Source organism: Salmo salar, chromosome ssa15 (genome assembly GCF_905237065.1).
Source record: "Salmo salar chromosome ssa15, Ssal_v3.1, whole genome shotgun sequence".
In the NCBI taxonomy this organism is placed as follows: domain Eukaryota; kingdom Metazoa; phylum Chordata; class Actinopteri; order Salmoniformes; family Salmonidae; genus Salmo; species Salmo salar.
Window position 1 is genome coordinate 37,391,026 of NC_059456.1, and position 22,549 is coordinate 37,413,574.

At 41.6% G+C, this 22,549-nt stretch overlaps 1 protein-coding gene across 1 annotated transcript in view; it reads left to right on the forward strand.

The window, feature by feature from the left end:
• LOC106571369 (titin) overlaps positions 1 to 22,549 on the forward strand; it is an 86,984-nt gene that overhangs the window by 19,595 nt on the left and 44,840 nt on the right. Inside the window, exons 5-11 of the mRNA XM_045695684.1 lie at positions 2,185 to 2,211; positions 3,239 to 3,346; positions 3,679 to 3,705; positions 8,048 to 9,463; positions 11,324 to 11,410; positions 11,645 to 11,938; positions 22,349 to 22,387. Coding sequence (XP_045551640.1) covers positions 2,185 to 2,211; positions 3,239 to 3,346; positions 3,679 to 3,705; positions 8,048 to 9,463; positions 11,324 to 11,410; positions 11,645 to 11,938; positions 22,349 to 22,387 — 1,998 coding nt within the window. The remainder of the gene's footprint in view (positions 1 to 2,184; positions 2,212 to 3,238; positions 3,347 to 3,678; positions 3,706 to 8,047; positions 9,464 to 11,323; positions 11,411 to 11,644; positions 11,939 to 22,348; positions 22,388 to 22,549) is intronic.

The following is a 22,549-nucleotide window of genomic DNA, read 5'->3' on the forward strand; positions in this document are numbered from 1 at the left end:
AGGAACTTGATATCAATAGTCCTTTCCAATGACAACCTAGTGATTTACCAGCTCTTATAACAGGAGCTCTAAGTATACCCCAGTGTGGAGGACAACTACTGTACAACAGTTCAGGGACGAACTTCCTGCGGAACAGTAATGATTTGTGGCATAGAAGTGAACACACATCAGTGTGATTTGGGAAAGCAAATGTTTATAGTTAATTTAACAGCAGCACCACATGTACAGTTCAGCAGCTGTTATTGAATTACAGTACAACAAAATAATGTAAGCAAACGTCACTTAGATTTGACTAATAGTTTCGCTGTGCAATAAAGGGAGTGCAGGAGAGTAGCACGAATGTCAGTCCCAATAGTAACTCACCGAAGAAAGCAATGTAGTTGTATTATGTACACACACACACACACACACACACACACACACACACACACACACACACACACACACACACACACACACACACACACACACACAGAGCTGGAGTGAATCAATGAAAATTGATTAACTTTATAGTTGTCATCCAGGCAGCTTCTGATGTAATATTGTTGTATTTATAAAACATATAATGTGCTATGCATCATCAGGATGCATACAATATTATAGGTAACTTTGATAAGGCAGGTATTTCAGATGATAGTATGACTCAGTTGGTAGAGCATCGCCAGGTTTATGGGTTCGATTGCCACAGAGGACAAAAATAATAATAATAATAATAAATCATCTGAAAATGTAGGCACTCACTCTGGATAAGAGAGTCTGCTAAAAATGTAAATGTATTTGCTATCTGGTGATCAGCAATACTTTCTGCCTACATTTATTATGAAAGAGGCACATTATGCACACATTTTAGTTATCAATACAAAATGCATATAGACATTCATTATGGCAGCATGGGAATACCTCCAAACACTTCTACGATATCATCCAAAGGTACAGAAGTCTTTGTCATACAGACTAAAGTTTAACTGAACCCACTGCATCCCTTCTTGACACACACACACACACACACACACACACACACACACACACACACACACACACACACACACACACACACACACACACACACACACACACACATACGGTAACAGTGACCTCTGCTCCCTGTTAAATGATGGAGAGTGAGTCTGTGGAGGGATGGAGGGCAAGACAAATGGAGATTATAGGGACAGAGAAAGTAAGAGGAAAGGGTTGTCCCACGGTGGCTATGCATAGCTCAGTGGACTAAATGCAGATAGATGCTGACCTGCCTGGCTGTCTGACAGCTGTCTATGAGTTACGACTCAAAGGGCAGAGACTATTTCTGTCTTACTGTAGGGTAGACACTTTAACCACTCGTACAGGCACAACATAGTGTCCAGGTTATGTGACGCCATGGCATTGGCACCTTCTTAATACTTCAGATTCATAGCAATAAATAACAAATTATTAAATAAATAAGCTTTAAACGTTATTTGTTGCTTTAATGCATTTATACAACCTGGTAACGTTATCTCTTAGGCTAATGTGGTTTGAAAGGACCTCCTTCTCTCTGCAGTAAGAGATACAGTATATTTCAAAACGCACCCCACAACATCAAACACACCCTTCAGAATTAGCATTTTCCTCTCATTTTACTTCTGAGAGAAAAAATAAATCCCAAATGTGAATATCTGCTATTCATAGCTAGAGCCAGTTTAGCACAAATGAGGTGGGTGTATTTTCACATCTCCCTTGAAGAAGGGCTGACTCGTCAAATCAAACTGCTCTGCAGAAACTAAACCTGTCTACTGACTTTTGTGGAGTTCACACTTGTTTTCCCTCACAAACTTAGCATAACACAAACTTAGCATAACACAGCTGACATGTTAGACATAATTCTGCTACCACTCCCAGGCTCTTTCACAGGAATACATTTCACTAAATCGTCCACCTTTGCTCTGAGATTCATAGTAAACAAATGTTGTTGATGTTGTTGTGTAGCCTACTGCCTCTCATTGAGTTGACTTATACTCTTTAGCGCCTTAGTGATTTTTAAGAGGTAAAAGTAAAGTGGCTGCAGCTGGAGAAGAGCATTACTCCCACTCTGATCCACATTCATAATTGATTCTGCCTTCATCAATGTTTCACTAGATCTATTGTGTTGATTCCTTTCTTACACTAACATATTCCCCCCCATATTCCCCCCCCCAAATCTGTTTTTAGGTGAGCTAGATCCGGTGAAGAAAAAAGGTTTGTTTTCATGTATCTATTAATTTACCATAGGTTTTTTTTACTTATTCGTCAATGTTTATAATAGCTGTTTTCTTCATGCTCTTTATAACACAGATGTTAGTGAAAGGAAAAAAAAACATATTTGTTGAGAAATGCTTCCTGGCAATAGCGCTATTGTCAGTCAATGTGAATGCTTGCTCTTCTGCCTGCTACTTCCTGTGCCCTTAAAGGACTCAGCTACAGGTTACTGTGAGGGACGCGAGCTTGGCTTTACAGCTTAGCAGGCGTCCATATGACCTGAGATAACAATCTCACTCATCCGGCCACTAATGAAGCTTCGAAGTCAAAGCCTTGTTTCCTTCAGCAAGAGCTTAGACGTGCCGCTTAGTCACTCCAAACCTGCTGCTGAAATGCAGGTCACTGCATGGAGTTAGACCTACAAGACCTACAACATTTGTAATCGACTGTAGTGTAAGATATACTATATGATGGTTTAGCTCTATCTAGTAGGCTATACATGCTTGGCTGTGCCAGAGACCCTAACAGAATGACCTCATAACATAGGCCTAAATCTCTCTTATACTGAGAAATACTATTGTTTCATTCACTTCCCTTTGACCTGCACTGTTGGAGCTTGGAGCTTAAGATATTCACTGCACCCTGCATTTACATCTGCAACCACGTGCATGTGACTAATAAACTCTCCAAATGTCTAAATCTCTAAATGTAACACACATCTGTCTATTACCTAAGGATTCTGCCCCGCTATCTCTCTAGATGGCATTTTGAAACCATTCCACTGCATCGTTTTCCACCACCTATCTCCACTATGCAATTCCCCTCACTCTTTAGGAGCCTCACATCACTGACAAAACAGATAAGCAAAATTAAACCTTGACACAAGATGAAATTATGCTTGTTTTATTTTTTTTTAGGACCAAACATTTAATTAATGTAGGTAGGCTGTCCCAAGGATTTGAAAAGATTACACAGGCTGAGGTTAATGGGGGTTGATTTTGTGGATGTTCACCTTGGCACGTAACAGTAAAACTGGCCCCAAAAGATATAGGATGGTACGCTGAAGAGGATCATCATGCTGAAAGTGAGAAGGGGGGAACAGAAGGTACCATGGCCATGCTTTCCAGGTTTATAGGTAAACATACGATGTTTACTATATTTAAACTACATTAGATGTAATGTAGTTTAACTAGAATGGCACGTAACAAATGCACATACTAGTAAGCAAAATCAATGGATATCACTCTAACCAAGCTATTCAGCAGCGCTAATAAATGGTTTGTTGTTTTGTGGCTTTGCTAAAATGCTTACATTTTATTAACATAACCATCGTAATAACTTGGTTACTTGCAGTACTCTTACTAACTTCTTATCCATAGTCAGACATTGTGTACTTGTCAAGGGACATGGATCACTCTTTGTGTTTAACCTCTTGCTACTGAAATCACCTTCCTTCCTACCTCATAGCTGCATTCCTACCGTCCAGAAAACAAGGTCTGTGCCTTCCTGTTCTTAATACGCTCATATAGAAAATTAATCAGATATGAAATAACATTAGACATGTATTGATGATTGATACATGGGAGTGAGGCATTTTGCTGCATGATGTCTGTAAGTGGTAATTTGCACTGTTGCCAGAGTAATTTATGGCAAATGTGTGTTCTCCTGTCATGAATTGCTATATAATGTGATATTACTAGCCTGTACCTGTGTGTGATTACTTGCTCAATTTATTCCCAGACACCGTAATTATACTCCCAGAAGCTACTACAGACAACTGGTCCATTTACCTTAATTATTGATCGCTGTAATACATGGTCATTACATGTCTTCTGGTTGTTGATATTGTAGTAGGATAAAATCTAATAGTACCATTAATTTCAGTGAATTCGAATTTCAAATGTCAGAGTTGTTTGCAGTTATAAATAGACCATTACAGTTTATCTCAGTCTGACTTATTATTTGGTAGTACTATGGTACAAATACTCTTAAAGGGGCAGTTCAGACAAAAACTAGATTTTTCTGTGTGTTATATATATTTCCACACCATGAGGTTGAAATGATACTGTAAAATTGTGAAAATTATGATAATGCACTTCTAGTCCTCTATTTTAACAAACCTAACACAATGGTAAATCGAAGGGTTCTATTTTAACAAACCTAACACAATGGTAAATCTAGGGGCTCTATTTTAACAAACCTAACACAATGGTAAATCTAAGGGCTCTATTTTAACAAACCTAACACAATGGTAAATCTATGGGCTATATTTTAACACACCTAACACAATGGTAAATCTAAGGGCTCTATTTTAACAAACCTAACACAATGGTAAATCTAAGGGCTCTATTTTAACAAACCTAACACAATGGTAAATCTAAGGGCTCTATTTTAACAAACCTAACACAATGGTAAATCGAAGTGCTCTATTTTAACAAACCTAACCCAATGGTAAATCTAGGGGGTCTATTTTAACACACCTAACACAATGGTAAATCTAAGGGCTCTATTTTAACAAACCTAACACAATGGTAAATCTAAGGGCTCTATTTTAACAAACCTAACACAATGGTAAATCTAAGGGCTCTATTTTAACAAACCTAACACAATGGTAAATCGAAGTGCTCTATTTTAACAAACCTAACCCAATGGTAAATCTAGGGGGTCTATTTTAACAAACCTAACACAATGGTAAATCTAGGGGCTCTATTTTAACAAACCTAACAGAATGGTAAATCTAAGGGCTCTATTTTAACAAACCTAACACAATGGTAAATCTAGGGGCTGTATTTTAACAAACCTAACACAATGGTAAATCTAAGGGCTCTATTTTAACAAACCTAACACAATGGTAAATCTAAGGGCTCTATTTTAACAAACCTAACACAATGGTAAATCTAAGGGCTCTATTTTAACAAACCTAACACAATGGTAAATCTAAGGGCTCTATTTTAACAAACCTAACACAATGGTAAATCTAAGTGCAGGCTGTAGCGCTATAGGTTCAGGGGTGTGTCAGAAATATTTTAGCTATTTTCACTATTACAATTATTGGTGCACTTGCTGGTGTTCGCGCGAAAGGGCTGGGTTTTGATGAATAAACAAGTTGTCGAGGCTTGGCCCCTCACTGGCCAATCAGAACGTGCTCCATGGCGAAATATGTGGTTGCTTCAAGTTGTGTATTTACGGTCATTTATGTATTGCCTTGGAATCAACAGCAATTCCAATGTTAGTCTGTTATAATTTGGCAAATGACTTACAGAAACGAAATAACAAAATGTAGACTTATTTTATACGGCGACCAAATATGTTTTATGAACATAATCGGAACCATCTTACAGATCATATCATATTCACACATCTACAGGAGTTGCATTGCAGGTGTGCCACGGAGTTGACGCCATAAAACCAGGAAGGTGAATAATTCCAATAAGTTTAGTTGTAATAAAATTAAACGTTTTAACAACAACAACAATAAATAAATGTAAAAGGTAATTATATCATAAAGACGCCTGGATGAAAAAGACAGGCATTGCTGTTGAACCAGCCTTCGTTGTGCCTAGGGTAAGGGAGGGCTTGGGTTTTGAACATATGAAACAGAAAACAATCAATTGTCACAGGAAAATAACTTCTAAATACGAGATTCACCAGTACAGAGGTTCTCATCTCTCATTTCATGATGGGCATGGACTTTGTAGCCTAAACAAGGGACCTGCATGGCTAAAATAATGTGGGCCTGCCTACAATGCATAGATAAAAAGGGAATGTCACCTCATTGTTTTGCTCCTCTCAAACTTGATATTTTCATAAAGCTTTGGTGATTCATATTTATTTCCAAGTGGTCTCAGGAGTCAAACCCTTTATTTCCAAGCGGTCTCAGGAGTCAAACCCTTTATTTCCAAGCGGTGTCAGGAGTCAAACCCTTTATTTCCAAGCGGTGTCAGGAGTCAAACCCTTTATTTCCAAGCGGTGTCAGGAGTCAAACCCTTTATTTCCAAGCGGTGTCAGGAGTCAAACCCTTTATTTCCAAGCGGTGTCAGGAGTCAAACCCTTTATTTCCAAGCGGTGTCAGGAGTCAAACCCTTTATTTCCAAGCGGTGTCAGGAGTCAAACCCTTTATTTCCAAGCGGTGTCAGGAGTCAAACCCTTTATTTCCAAGCGGTGTCAGGAGTCAAACCCTTTATTTCCAAGCGGTGTCAGGAGTCAAACCCTTTATTTCCAAGCGGTGTCAGGAGTCAAACCCTTTATCGACAGTCTTGACTACTTCGCAACTGCATTGAACAGCAGTTCAAAAAAAGGCTTCATACAGAGGAGGGGAGGCTATGCTTGGTTTTTAATCAAATAAAACAAAATGGGAAAAAATATTTGTTTTTTATTTTGCTAAATACATAGTAAGAAAGCAGATTAGTCTACTCTTGTTCCATGCCCATACGGGCAGTGTGTGTCATGGCTGGATAGGCTGTGTTTCCTTTGTCAAAATTCATGCCATTACTAACTGCGTTACCAAAACCAGCTTTGGTTGGTCTTAAATATCCCTCTCAGCGCTGCCTGAAATTAGCACTTTGGATCATGTATTTAAGGACACACCTAAAATATTTCCATCCCGCCCATCTGAGCGCAAGTGAGCTGATATAAGACAGGTAAATTGCTGAACCTGGCTTTAGGGCTGGAAAATGCCAGTGCGCCAGTTTTTACATGACAAAATAGCAAACTAACGTGCATTTGACACTAGCATCACCTTAAAGCCAGCCGAAAATAGAGCCCCTAGTGTAAGAGCTGTTTGAGTAGACTGCCTGAAATGTCAGCTTGTTTGGCTGGGTGGGATTTTTTTACTTATACCAGGCGGGATTAGTTAATAGACCAATAACAAAGAGAGTTTGCCCTCTCTGCCAATAACAGATAGTTTTCAGGTGACACATCCCTCCCATTAGGCTCCTACAGTTAGGCCATTCTCTCTGAACACTCCCAGACAGTCCTAGCTAAATTCTTGCTTGAGAAATTGCATTTTGCTAAGAAGAAAATGTTCGTTTTTTTAACCATTTTACTTGAAAACAATTACAGTAAGGTACTAAATTGTTAGTCCGAAATTGTTTGATATTCAGATGAAAATGGCTGCATTGGACCTTTAATTAAGAACAGACGTAATTTATATGGACATGAATTCACCAGTACTGCATCTTCTAGCATGTGTTTCCATGTGCATACTGTTTATACAGTAAGTGTGAGTTGTTGTCTTGAGGGTATTATTTTTGTTTTGTTTGGTTCCGTCTTCCTTTCGGTCTGGGGTTTTAACGGTTTTGAATTGCTGTTCATACCCAGCATCATCATAACTATGAGAGAATGAGAGGATTCTTAAAGGGGAGACTGTTGGTACTACGAGTCTCCATTTCACTACCACAGAAAATAACAACTTCACTGACAGACTCTTTGTGGATTGACAATTTCTAACCTATAATTCTCTTCAAACAAGTCAACCTGTGTGAGTCAGTCTTTGTGGTGTCTTGCATCATGGAGCACTGTCATTATGTTTATACCACATGCTGCAATGTAATATAGAGAAAGCATTATGTTGGACATATCGACATATCGATGGTATGGAATAAGGATCATGGTAGTATACATACACACCACTAGATGTATGTGGTTTAGGTGAGCAGAGAGCAGCTTGACAGGTGTAAGCATTATGAGTACACAATAAAGATATTGTGCAGTGTGTTGTGTTGTCTTGAAACCTCTCAATGCATTATGGGTCTCTTTGGTTATGGCCCAGTGCACTGAATGTCACTTTTCATTCAAGGTTTTCTCATCATGTTAAGATACACAGTTAATTCTGTAGTTGCAGGGATGTTTGCAGAGGAAAAAGAACCAGTTGCTAAAGTAGAGGACGAAGAAGAAGATGAAGAGGAAGATGAGGAGGATGAGGAAGAAGTGGAAGATTATGATGAGGATGAGGATGAAGAAGAAGAGGAAAATGAGGATGAGGAAGAAGGGGAAGAAGATGAGGATGAAGAAGATGAGAATGAAGAAGAAGCTGATGATGAGGAAGAAGATGAAGAAGATGAAGAAGAGGACGAGGAAGCAGCAGCTGAGGCTGAGATAGATGAGGATGAGGATGATGATGATGATGGTGAGGCAGATGAAGAACAGCCTGCTGCAGTGGCTGAAGAAGAGGATGATGACGATGAGGAAGAGGATGTTGCAGATGATGATGAAGAAGCTGCTGCGGAGGCTGATGATCTTGAGGAAGAAGAGGCTGCTGCTGATGATGAGGAAGCGGCTGCTACTGCTGAGGATGAAGAAGATGAGGAGGAGGAGGAGGAGGAGGAAGAGGCTGTTGCAGCGGATGAGGTGGCTGAGGAAGAGAGAGATGATGGTGAGGATGAAGCTGCTGCTGAAGTCACTGCTGAGACTGATGATGATGATGATGAAGAGTATGAAGCTCCCATTCTGATTGATGTTGATGACACAGAGACAGATGCTTCTGCTGGAGATGATGATGGTGAGGAGAGAGAGGAGGATGACACCACAGCTGAAGCTGAAGCTGAAACTGAAACAATTACAGATGTGGATGCCAGTGATACTGCTGTTGCTTCCACTGATGATGACAACGATGATGATGATGATGGTAAAGAGGAGGAAATTGATGTCACAGAAGATGTTGTTTATGACATCCAGGACAATGACATTGACATTGTTGCGGAACATGTAGATGCTGTTGCCTCTTCTGCCGATGTTGATGATGTTGATGATGATGATGAGGATAAAGATGATGAGGAAGATGATAGCATAGATGATGACAAAACAGATGATGATGCTAAACCCATTGACCTAGAAGATAACGATGATGACGATGATGATATCAAGGTCAATCTTGCTGATAGTGAGGATATTGATATCTCAGACACATTAGCTGAGGATACAACTGATGACTCTAAAGATAGTTTACAGGACACTGATGATGACGATGATGACACTGTCAGTGAGGACAGTGGTGCCATCGTTGATGACGTTGACAAAACAATGGAGGATTCAGGAGAGACTGTCAGTGATGTCGCAGACATTTCCGATGACACATCAGATGATGATGATGAGGGGAAGGATGCAGCTGAAGTGATCGGCAAAGATGATGACGCCGATGAAGGTGATGACATCACACCAGAAGCCTTTGATAGTTCAGCTCCTGAGGAAGATGATCTTTCCAAGGATGAAGAAGAGGATGATGATGGTGGCATTGATGACCTTCTTTTGACAGGTATTGACCAGTAACTTTCATTACGCTGATGTTTCACCATCATGCATAACCATCATACCTGTGTAGTACTGTCCATGAGAAGGTAATAACATTCATACATTATCAACTAACTGGTCAGAATTAAAACTAGCTGTATGTTTCATAGGGTACGTTATTGATTTTACCATTAATTATTTATACTGCACTCAAATCTGATATACAGTATAGATAAGAGATCAAATGAGTCTGAATAGTCTACACTTTTTGCAGATCCATAATAGAACAATCTGCCTTGAAACTAAAGCTTTCTCGGAGTCACATTATACAGCATCACAAAGATACCTTTTTTACCCATGAGTGATGGTTGGTGATTTACTTAATACAGTACGTATTGTTCCTTGTAACAAGGCCTTAAATCATATTGATACATTCAGTAGGAATTATTACCTTAGGACTGCCCATGATATTCTTAATGGCATAAATTATGATATTTGACAAAGATAATATACAGTACAGTATGTAAGGAAGCCCAATGATGGAAGGACGGAAGACGCATGAATAGAGTGATGTAATAGTACACTTGATTTGTATATTGGTTTTGTAATTGTCAACCAGAGTGGCCCAGGTAGACACAGTAAATACTTCTGTTCCTCGATACACAATGAAATTACACTTTTCAATGACACTCCAGTACAAAGAAGGTGGTGGCTACGGGGTGATAGGATTTGTTGTCCCTCTGTAGCAAGGCCTGTGTGGATAGAATTTTATCCAGTATGATGCCTCCACAACAAACCAGGAAAAATGATAAGACATGAATGTTTTAATGACACACATTGTTTCATGTTCTAGTTTAGATAAATGACTTGGTTTAGAATAATGTTGGTCTTATTTCCAGATGATACACTGGTTAGGTTTGGCAACGGACCAACCTAGACATGAATATTGATGAAATCAGGCGAGGAGGTGTGTGTGGCCGTGCATGTTCTGGGGGTTGTGATAGAGATCCCCGTCTTCATACTGGGTAGATCAGAAGGTAGCATCTGCTGTTGCTCTGTAGGGTTGCCAGCCAAGTACCTCTGTAAGGCAGGGGGTACCAGAGGCAGTTTTCATGTGTGAACTTGCCGCTCATCAAGCTCCTGTAGCTAGTCACATCCTCCGGGAGGTCGGTCAAGGGCTTGTGATTTCTCACAGTCCATTTTTGGCTACAGTCCATTTTTTTCCATCAGCAGTTGAAGTAGTGGCGGTTTATGTAGGAAGTGTTGTAGAAACAATAGTATTGCCACTGTTTTTTTAAATGATATTGAAATGCATTTATCATTAGTCATCTTATATCATATTTGTATACCATAATTATTCACCACATGCACAGCTTTCAACAATATGCCACCATAGCCTTGCTTTGATAGTTAGTAATAGTGTAATAGTTAGTAGTACTATCGCATCAGTAGATTACTAATGGCGCTGGCTTGATCAAAGATACTTCGTTTCTGCCGTCTTTGTAAATCTGTTTAATCTTGAATTTGTTATGTAAATACTTTACAGAGAATTTACAGGTTCTGTGTGGCTCAGTTAATAGAACATGGTGCTTGCAATGCCAGGGTTGTGGGTTCAATTCCCATGGGGGGCCAGTGTGGAGAATTGTTTTATTTATTTGTATGCATTCACTAAGTCGCTCTGAATAAGAGTGTCTGCTAAAATGTAAAATATAATTGGCTAAACTTAAACGTTATCGTTCAATGTACCAGCGCTCAAAGGTAAGTCTGTTCATATTGAAGCTCTCATTATATTAATGGCAAAAGATGCCATTCATCCAATCAATATGCTTTCATAATATGCTGCCAACATTTGATTTTCTGATATAACTAATTGCATGCATTACAGTATTGCCACCTGTTGAAGAAACAATAACCCCACCTTCTGAAGAGGCTAAAGAGACTGAAGAAGAGGAAAAGACAGAAGAGATCCAAGGTGAAAACTACCCATCATGCCATGCTTCTCCCACTCTTAGAGTTCAAATGGGTACCAAATGTTGTGTAACATACTGATGTTAGTACCAAATTAATCCATTGAAAGTCAGCATGACCCTTACAATGGCTGGGTAATATCCCCTAATGCAAAGTTAGGTTCCTCATTGATGCATTGAAAACTGGCAAAGCTATTCAGTTGCAGCTGTGAGTATATTCACAGAGATCATCCCTCCAGAAGCACCAGAAGAGGAGGAGGAGGAGGAGGAGGAGGAGGAGACTGAGGAACCATCTGCTGAACCAGAGCTGACAATAGAGGAAGCTTTGGAAGAAGAGGCAGTGGAGGAAGAGACAGCAGAGCCCGAATCCAAGGAGGAGGTAGAACCCATTACTGATACCGACGAAGAGGAGGAGGAGGTAGCACCAGAGCATGAACTCGAGGAGGTGGTGGTAGCAGCATGGCCTGAACCCGAGAAGGAGGAAGATGAGGTAACTCCTGAGCCCAAGGAGGAGGTAGAACCTGCAGTCAAAGGTAAATAAAAAGAGCGGGACGATGCTAGACACAGTCTGAGTGTTTGAATAGATGTGGGTGAGGTAAGGTAAGGATAAGGAGAGAGAGAGTAGAGTATGAGGAGCAGGGAGGTGGGAGAGGAGAGGAAGGCCTTAGGCTAATTCTTTGATCTCTCTCCATCTTCTCCATTACTCATTTTCCCATCTGTTCCTTTTTATCAATATTAAGCATATGTCTCGGTGGCTGGCATGTCTGCATGAGACTGTCTCAGACTGTGCCACTCACTATACTGCTAGAAAAAAGTTGCTATCTAGAACCTTAAAAGGTTCCTTGGCTGTCCCCATAGGAGAACCCTTTGAAGAACCATTTTTGGTTCCATGTAGAACCTTTCCACAGAGGGTTTTACATGGAACCCAAAAGGGTTATCCTATGGGGACAGCCAAAGTACCTTTCTGGAACCCTTTTTTTCTAAGAGTTTACCATAGAGAATGTTGGTGATCAATAACAATGGTCTGGTTTTGTAGTTTATTTCTTTACCCTTAGCTTTAGTTCACCACGAAAGCTAAAGGTCAACATCATTCTAATACGCTAATGAAAATATGACAAAAAAATTATCCCCTTACAAATACATGAATCAAACATTTGTCAGAATTATATAAAAGCTATATGCAGTATGTATGGATTCCGTTGAGGTACCTCAGCTTGAAATTCCTTATTATCTGCTCTGGTAGATAAAAATATAATCATTTTTATATGGCTGAGTTTTGATCAAAGGAATGTTATTGCTGCTTGATGTGCCATGTTTACTCTAAGAGGCTTGGCACATGTTTTTCCCTCCAGTGATATTGTGCCTTATACAGAATGGTCATGGTCACATTTAAACAGAACAGCTGAAGCATCCAGAACTACTAGAACATATTCTTTTATTCTGTTTTAACATTCAGGACACTCATTTCTATTGGATTTCTTTCTTTTTATTTAACCTTTATTTAACTCATCACACGGTCAAGATATCATTCCGTCCTCAATGTTTTGGAATTGCCATTCCCAATTGTGTTTACGTTTGGAGACATGCTGTGAATGATCTAATCTGCAATGATAGGGAAATGTGACGTGACAGAAGTTGAAATAACTGCCATTGTGGCAAAGTATGTAGATTCCTGTGGGTTTCAAGAGCAAAGAAATATACCCAGATTACCCCAGAGTCATTGTTTTACATTAGATAGCGTCACTGCAGGCGGAATCGACGCGCTATCTGACGTAAGATAATGCCCCAGAGTAGCATACAGAAGTGCAATTGGAAATTGTGACCTTGGGACTACAAGGATCTATCTGAGCAAAGCATAGTTCTGAGACATTGAGCATCAACTTATCCATATCCCAGATCTTTAAACTGTATTGTAGTGAATTCTTCTTTCATAAAACATTAAGGTCCTCACCTTAAAGGTACCTCAAGTGCAGAGTATCAAAATTCTTAGACATTTGTAAATCTCAATCTGACATTCTGAAATGTCAATCTGGGTTCAGCCATAAGATTCTATCTGGCACAGAATGTTACAATTATTTATATTTCAATAGAAAAGTACAGACATTTAATGATGTAATAAAGAGAATACCTTTCCTTCTTTCTAGTCACATCATCAAATATACTGCTCAAAAAAATAAAGGGAACACTTAAACAACACATCATAGATCTGAATGTGTCAGGCCTGTCGTCAGGAATGGACCAAGGCGCAGCGGGAATGTGGATACTCATATTTTTAATAAACTCAAGTAAAGCATCCACAGGAAAAAAACAATAAACACGACAGCAACAGTTTGCAGGCACACAAAACGCAATGCAAAAACAACTACCCACAACCCCAAAGAAAAACACACACTACTATATAGGACTCCCAATCAAAGGCAACTCAACACACCTGCCTTCAATTGGGAGTCCAACAACCCCCTTACATGTAACACAAAAAAATCTCTGCCACTTCCTGACCAAAACTAATACAATTGCTCCCTCTGCTGGTCAGGACGTGACAGTACCCCCCCCCAAAGGTGCAGACCCCGGAATGCACCTTAAAAAAGACAACACAAAAAATCCCCAATACCCCAACAAAACCAATAAACAAAACCCCCTAAACAATAAGGGAGGGAAGGGAGGGTAGCTGCCGTCAACGACGGCACTGTGCTACACCCTCCCTCCCCAACCCACCTATCCTGGAGGTGGCTCAGGTGCGGGACGTGAACCTCGCTCCACCTTCGGCGTCGCCCACTTCGGTGGCGCCGATAGCTGCGCCGGACAGACGGGCCACTCGGGCTGACCCTGGCAGACGGACCACTCTGGCTGGGCCGGAGGACAGGCGGGCCACTCGGGCTGGGCCGGAGGACAGGCGGGCCACTCGGGCTGGTCCGGCGGACAGGCGGGACAATCGGGCTGGGCCGGAGGACAGGCGGGCCACTCGGGCTGGGCCGGAGGACAGGCGGGCCACTCGGGCTGGGCCGGAGGACAGGCGGGCCACTCGGGCTGGGCCGGAGGACAGGCGGGCCACTCGGGCTGGGCCGGAGGACAGGCGGGACAATCTGGCAGACCCGGACAGGCGGGCCACTCTGGCAGCTCCGGACAGTCGGGCCACTCTGGCTGATCCGGGCAGTCGGGCCACTCTGGCTGATCCGGGCAGTCGGGCCACTCTGGCTGATCCGGGCAGTCGGGCCACTCTGGCTGATCCGGGCAGTCGGGCCACTCTGGCTGATCCGGGCAGTCGGGCCGCTCTGGCTACTCCTGACTAGCGGGCGGCTCTGGCGACTCCTGACTGGCGGGCAGCTCTGGCGACTCCTGACTGGCGGGCAGCTCTGGCGACTCCTGACTAGCGGGCAGCTCTGGCGACTCCTGACTGGCGGGCAGCTCTGGCGACTCCTGACTGGCGGGCAGCTCTGGCGACTCCTGACTGGCGGGCAGCTCTGGCGACTCTTGACTGGCGGACAGCTCTGGCGACTCTTGACTGGCGGGGCTGGGCTGACGCACTATACGCCTGATGCGTGGGGCTGGTACTGGACGTGCCAGCCTGGAGACACGCACCTCCATGCTAGTGCGTATAGCGGGAAACACCGGACCGTAGAGGCGCACTGGCGGTCTTGAGCGCAGGGTTGGCATCACCCCTTCAGGCTCGATGCTCACTTCGCCCTGGCACATGCGGGGCGCTGGTATAGGGCGGACTGGGCTGTGCGTGCGTATAGACAGTGCGCCTCTACGTATAGATAGTGCGCACCTCAGCGAAACATGGCGCCCTCCACCTCATACGCTCCTCCATGTAATCACGGGTAGCTGGCTTACAGCTGTTCCTTGGCCTAGCCGAACTACCCGTGTGCCCCCCCACAAAAAAATCTTGGGGGTGCCTCTCCGGCTTCCTCGCCAGCCGTGTTCCAGCATAACGTTCGCTCCCTTCTCCTGCTGCCTCCGCTCTCCTGAGTGCCTCCACCTGTTCCCATGGGAGGCGATCCCTTCCAGCCAGGATCTCCGCCCATGTGTAGGATCCCTTGCCGTTCAGGATATCCTCCCATGTCCATTCATCAATCCGACGCTCCTTCCTCCTCCGCTGCTTGGTCCTTTTGTGGTGGGTAGTTCTGTCAGGCCTGTCGTCAGGAATGGACCAAGGCGCAGTGGGAATGTGGATACTCATATTTTTAATAAACTCAAGTAAAGCATCCACAGGAAAAAAACAATAAATACGACAGCAACAGTTTTGCAGGCACACAAAACGCAATGCAAAAACAACTACCCACAACCCCAAAGAAAAACACACACTACTATATAGGACTCCCAATCAAAGGCAACTCAACACACCTGCCTTCAATTGGGAGTCCAACAACCCACTTACATGTAACACAAAAAATCTCTGCCACGTCCTGACCAAAACTAATAAAATTGCTCCCTCTGCTGGTCAGGACGTGACAGAATGAAAGAAATAATCTTATTAAATACTTTTTTCTTTACATAGTTGAATGTGCGGACAACAAAATCACACAAAAATAATCAATGGAAATCCAATTTATCAACCCATGGAGGTCTGGATTTGGAGTCACACTCAAAATTAAAGTGGAAAACCACACTACAGGCTGATCCAACGTTGATGTAATGTCCTTAAAACATGTCAAAATGAGGCTCAGTAGTGTGTGTGGCCTCCACGTGCCTGTATGACCTCCCTACAACGCCTGGGCATGCTCCTGATGAGGTGGCGGATGGTCTCCTGAGGGATCTCCTCCCAGACCTGGACTAAAGCATCCGCCAACTCCTGGACAGTCTGGTGCAACGTGGCGTTGGTGGATGGAGCGAGACATGATGTCCCAGATGTGCTCAATTGGATTCAGGTCTGGGGAACGGGCGGGCCAGTCCATAGCATCAATGCCTTCCTCTTGCAGGAACTGCTGACACACTCCAGCCACATGAGGTCTAGCATTGTCTTGCATTAGGAGGAACCCAGGGCCAACCGCACCAGCATATGGTCTCACAAGGGGTCTGAGGATCTCATCTCGGTACCTAATGGCAGTCAGGCTACCTCTGGCGAGCACATGGATGGCTGTGCGGCCCCCCAAAGAAATGCCACCCCACACCATGACTGACCCACCGCCAAACCGGTCATGCTGGAGGATGTTGCAGGCAGCAGAACGTTCTCCACGGCGTCTCCAAACTCTGTCACATCTGTCACATGTGCTCAGTGTGAACCTGCTTTCATCTTTGAAGAGCACAGGGCGCCAGTGGCGAATTTGGCAATCTTGGTGTTCTCTGGCAAATGCCAAACGTCCTGCACGGTGTTGGGCTGTAAGCACAACCCCCACCTGTGGACATCGGGCCCTCATACCACCCTCATGGAGTCTGTTTCTGACCGTTTGAGCAGACACATGCACATTTGTGGCCTGCTGGAGGTCATTTTGCAGGGCTCTGGCAGTGCTTCTCCTGCTCCTCCTTGCACATAGGCGGAGGTAGCAGTCCTGCTGCTGGGTTGTTGCCCTCCTACGGCCTCCTCCACGTCTCCTGATGTACTGGCCTGTCTCCTGGTAGCGCCTCGAAGCTCTGGACAATACGCTGACAGACACAGCAAACCGTCTTGCCACAGCTCGCATTGATGTGCCATCCTGGATGAGCTGCACTACCTGAGCCACTTGTGTGGGTTGTAGACTCCATCTCATGCTACCACTAGAGTGAAAGCACCGCCAGCATTCAAAAGTGACCAAAACATCAGCCAGGAAGCATAGGAACTGAGAAGTGGTCTGTGGTCCCCACCTGCAGAACCACTCCTTTATTGGGGGTGTCTTGCTAATTGCCTATAATTTCCACCTGTTGTCTATTCCATTTGCACAACAGCATGTGAAATTTATTGTCAAACAGTGTTGCTTCCTAAGTGGACAGTTTGATTTCACAGAAGTGTGATTGACTTGGAGTTACATTGTGTTGTTTCAGTGTTCCCTTTATTTTTTTGAGCAGTGTATATTAATTAATTTTTATCACACATTTGTTAAAGCGATAGTTCACTAAAATGACAAATACACCATATCCTATGGAGAACTAGCAATGTTACTAAAGCTTAGCTCTGGATGAGTAAACTGATATATTTTTCTGGTCTCTGACACCCGAAGTCAGTAAACTACTTGCTAGTTATCAGTCAATTGTGGTATGTTTCCAATGCACCTTAAACATGCTCTAAGGCTCTTGTATGTACTTGTTTTTACCATAAAGAGCTTAAGTGGTGGCTATTCTTTTGAAAAAGTGGTGAAAAAAATCTCAGCAATTGCGAAAGAAACGAGAGCCTATGTTATGAATAATCAAGGACTTGGGACTATAAGGTTCTATCTGCAAAATGTATGGTTTTGAAAGAATTTGTATTTTTCACGTCCCAGATCTTAGAACTGTTTTGTGACGTCTTGTCAAATAGAACCTTATAGTCCCAAGGTCTCTAAATGACAGTGTAGCTCCCACAAGGCTTAAGGCTGTAGTGGGCTCTGAGGTCTAGATGTACACACCATAGAGGCTGGAGACAAATCCACAGGATTACATAGGAGCCAATCCTCCTGTGGGAGAGGAAGAGGACGCAGTCTGCACAGTCACAGTCCCTACAGTATGCAAAGGCCAAACAGGATCAATAGTATGAGAGAGATTCAGAGTGATGATGGCCTTTGATGCAAACACTTGTTGCATGCTACTAGATGATGATCTGATGGTATGACTTTCATTATATTTAAGGTCAATGGTATTGCCTCTCAAGCTATTTTGAATGATCAAGTCAAGTAGGATGTGTAAGTGCCGAATTATAGCAATTGTTAAAGATATTTTTAGATGAGAAACATTTGCATATTTTATAAGCCATAGAAAATCATCCATACCACCACAGTATTTGTTATTGTCAGTGAGGCACAAACACAGAAATACACTATGTCAGCATTTCCCAAACGTGGCTGCTATTGAAATGTGGTCCCTTGAGAAAATCTATAATTTTAAAATGTTTTACTTTGCATAGGTACAATATATGCAATCAAGTAAACGAAGGGTATTTTACACTGTTAGAATACACATGGATTTCATTATTATGTGATGAGGCAACCCGGGGTAGACTGGAATTTTGTAAATATAATCACATAGCGAGGCAAGATAACATTTTAATTGGGGTCCCCTGTAATTTTTTTATGTTAATTTGGAGAGTAGAAAAAGTCTGGGAACTCCTGCCCTATTTCCCCCATGATGCACTAGATGAGAGTCTAGGTTCTGAATCTACACAGTGAACTTCCTAACAGGAACTTCCTGTAGGCTAGCCTGAGAGGAACCACTGCCCTTTGCTCCTGCTGCTGTCTTAGAAACATGATATCATAACACTGATGTGGATTTACTGTCCATTCTCATATGGCTCATGCCAACATGAGCTTTGTAGAGATGGACTGAGCTTCCATGCATGTATACATTTAGATCATGTAGGGCTGAAATGATTGACACCCTTGATAAAGATGAACAAAAATGAATGTAATGTATGAAATAAATTATTCAAATGTTGAGCTACGTTGTATGGAAAAAAAATGGGAAATTCAATTATGTTAAACGAATACAATTGCTCAGAGAAAGAGATGTTGTTTATCGAGTAATTCTTTTTTTCTCACAAGTAGGGGTCAAAAGGATTGACACCCCTGTTATCAATTTAAATACCTGACCTTGCAAGGATAACAGCACTGAGCACCTTTTTCTAAAATGCTTATGAGTTGGAGAACACATTGGGAGAACTCTTAGACCATTGCTCCATACAGAATATTTCCAGATCCTTGATATCCTTTCATCTGCACTTATGGACTGACCTCTTCAATTCAAACCACAGGCTTTCAATAGGTTTCAAGTCCGTAGACTGAGATGGCCATTGGAAAATGTAGATTTTGTGGCCAATTAACAATTTCTTTGTGGATTTTAATGTGGTTATTGTCTTGCTGGAAGATCCACCTGCAGCAAAGTTTCAGCCTCTTGGCAGAGGCAACCAGGTTTTTGGTTAAAATATCCTGGTACTGGCTAAAGTTCATGATGCTGTTGATCTGAATAAATTCTCTGGTGTTTATGTATGAAATCTTGCCAATATTGTACGTCACTAAGAATGATCATATTTATTTTCCATTTATAAGAAAGGTGAAATCTTAATGTTATTTATAATTAAATGTTACTATATTTAAAAAGCATTTCAGATATGTCAAGCCCTATTGCCCCACTTTTCTTGAATAGGAAAAAAATTATATTCTATTTTTCATATTTTCATAATATTTGTACTTGAGCTTGTGTCCTCAAAAGTGATTAGACCTCAGCAATTTAAAGCTATTTTTAACCAGAAAGGTGAGTTCCAGACCTTTCTAAAACTATGCAACATTACCAGTCATTGTTTATGGCCATCTCATGGCCATCTCATTGCCCTATCATTTAACAAGGGACCAGTGGAAGCAAAATAGTCCCATAACATCAAAGATCTACCACCATATTTTACAGTAGGTATGGGGTTATTTTCTGCTCATGCATTCTCATTTAGACACCAAACCCACCACTGGTGTGCGTGGCCAAAGAGATCTATTTTCCTGTCATCCAACAATGTAAAAACGTTGGGGTTTGCTAAACTGCACTGGCACTTGGATTGGAACCAGTGTTTTGGTGAAATTACATGACAATAGATCTCTTTGGCCACACACATCAGTGGTGGGTTTGGTGTCTAAATGAGAATGCATGAGCAGAAAATAACCCCATACCTACTGTAAAATATGGTGGGGGGGGGACCTTTGATGTTATGGGGCTATTTTGCTTCCACTGGTCCTGGGGCCCTTGTTAAGGTCAACGGCATCATGCATTTTACCCAGTTCCAGGATATTGTATCCAAAAACCTTGTTTCCAAGTTGCCAAAATCCACAAAGAAATGGTTAATTGGCCACAAAATCAACATTTTGCAATGGCCATCTCAGTCTCAGGACTGAAAACCTGTGAATTGAAGAGGGCAGTCCATAAGCGCAGATGAAGGATATCAAGGATCTGGAAGGATTCTGCATGGAGGTCTAAGATCCCTCCCAATGTGTTCTCCAACTCATAAAACATTTTAGAAAAGGCTCAGTGCCATTATCCTCATAAGGTGAGGTATTGAACACAGAGGAACCTACAATATAATTCTAACCCCTACCTTTTTGAAACAAAAAAAGATTTACTTATTCAAAAATATATTTTTCTCTGAGCAATTGCATTAGTATAAAGTAACACAATTTCTCATTGTTTTTGCATAAAATATGTCAATAATTTCGAACCCCTCTGTATATCAAACACTCCTGTTGGCAATACTCTTCAATACTCTTGTACACTAAGTGCAGCTGCCCACTTACAGTGTACTGTAGGAGTTATTAATTCTCTTCAGAATCCGAGGACACCTTGCCACAGCAAAAAGTATTATGTTAAAGTCTGTGGAACAGATTTTACTTCTGTCTCGTGAAGCGGTTTGACCTTAAGCCTCGGAACAGGATTGGTTGACAATTGTTTCTTTTTGTCATGCCTTGCAAAATCTTTGTCTCTCCTCAAGCTTTTTGTCATGTCTTGCAAAATCTTTGTGTTTGTATCTGGCTGAGAAAGAAGAACACTGTTCAGACTACAGTGTGAGTAATAACATATATTTTAATTTGATAGAATGGGAAACTAGACTATATTTTTATTTATCTATTTACTCTATATTTTTATATTTACTAATGGATCAGTGATATATTTACTAATAGATCAGTGATATATTTACTAATGGATCAGTGATATATTGACTAATGGATCGATCAGTGATAAATTCCAGAAAGGATCCAGAAAGGGAGCTGATCGTGACATCATGATCTTCTAGTTTTATTGTCCTGTTTTGTCCTACAGCCCTAAAGCATGCTTTACATGTTGACATTTTTTCTCCAGCATTCGTGTTCAAACTGCAAAAGGAGGATAAGACTGAAACAATTAAGCCTCAATCTTTTGAAATATATTTCTCTTGGAATCCCTGATGATTTCAATCAGGATAAAGAGAAATGCTTTGTTTTATCAGCTTATACAATACAAACAGAAAAAAACAAGATAAAGGAATAATTGTTTAATAACACAGATCATGTACTTGACCGCAGGGCTGAATAGAATCAAGGAAGGAATTAGCATTTTTGGCTAAAAGCTTTCAAATGAGATCAGTCTCAATGTCCCCGAAAGCATCAGAGAAGCAGCTCCAAATTTGATTTCTGCAGCATGATCTTTTGATTTACACAAATTGGAAGTATTGTGGTATCCTTATATTATATTTCCCCACTGATTATGGCCTCAAGCACTATGGCAACCACCATTATTTTTCTGTTACTAGCAACTTTGTCATTGGATGCTAGATTCAGCTGCGTAGGTTTGCTGTGAAGATCCCACCTCTCAAGTGAAAGGTTACTGTTTAATCAAAATGTGTCACATTAATTCTGACAAATTCAAGCAATCCAGATTTCTAATAAAGCTGTCGTATTTGCATCCTGTAACTTACACTTTCCACTTTTCAAATTAATTCCAGTCGTAACCTTTTGATTTATGAATACATAATGTTAACGCTACAATACAAGAGATCTGACTTTTAATGAAGGAAACATGCATATTGTTAGTTCAGAAAATCCCCTTTTTGGTTGAATATTGATTTTCTGAGGAGAAAAATCACCCTCTTGGCTGAAGAATTAATTATATTCTTTGTTTGTGATTCACCTAATTTTTCTTCTCCCTTGCTATTGAAGCATGTCAATACAGGTCTTTTATGAGGATATATTTGTATGACATCAAAGGAAAAGAGCTCCATCTTACATTTATGTTGATTGATTATTTAGAAGAGGGTTTAGTGCACCAGAACATTTGGCTGTTTACATATTTATTTGTATTGATCAGTGAATCAATTTCTTTTTCAGAGAATAAGGTCCAGCAAGCTGCTACTCCTGCACATCAAGGTATATCAGCAGCCTTGCCGGTTATTGATCTGAACAGGGGCGCAACTTTCACTGGGGACAGGGGGGAACATGTCCCTCCCACATTCTGAAATGTCATTTTTGTCCCCCCCCCAGTTTTATCATTGGAATGTGATACAAAACGAGGCAATGGTGTGCTTTAGG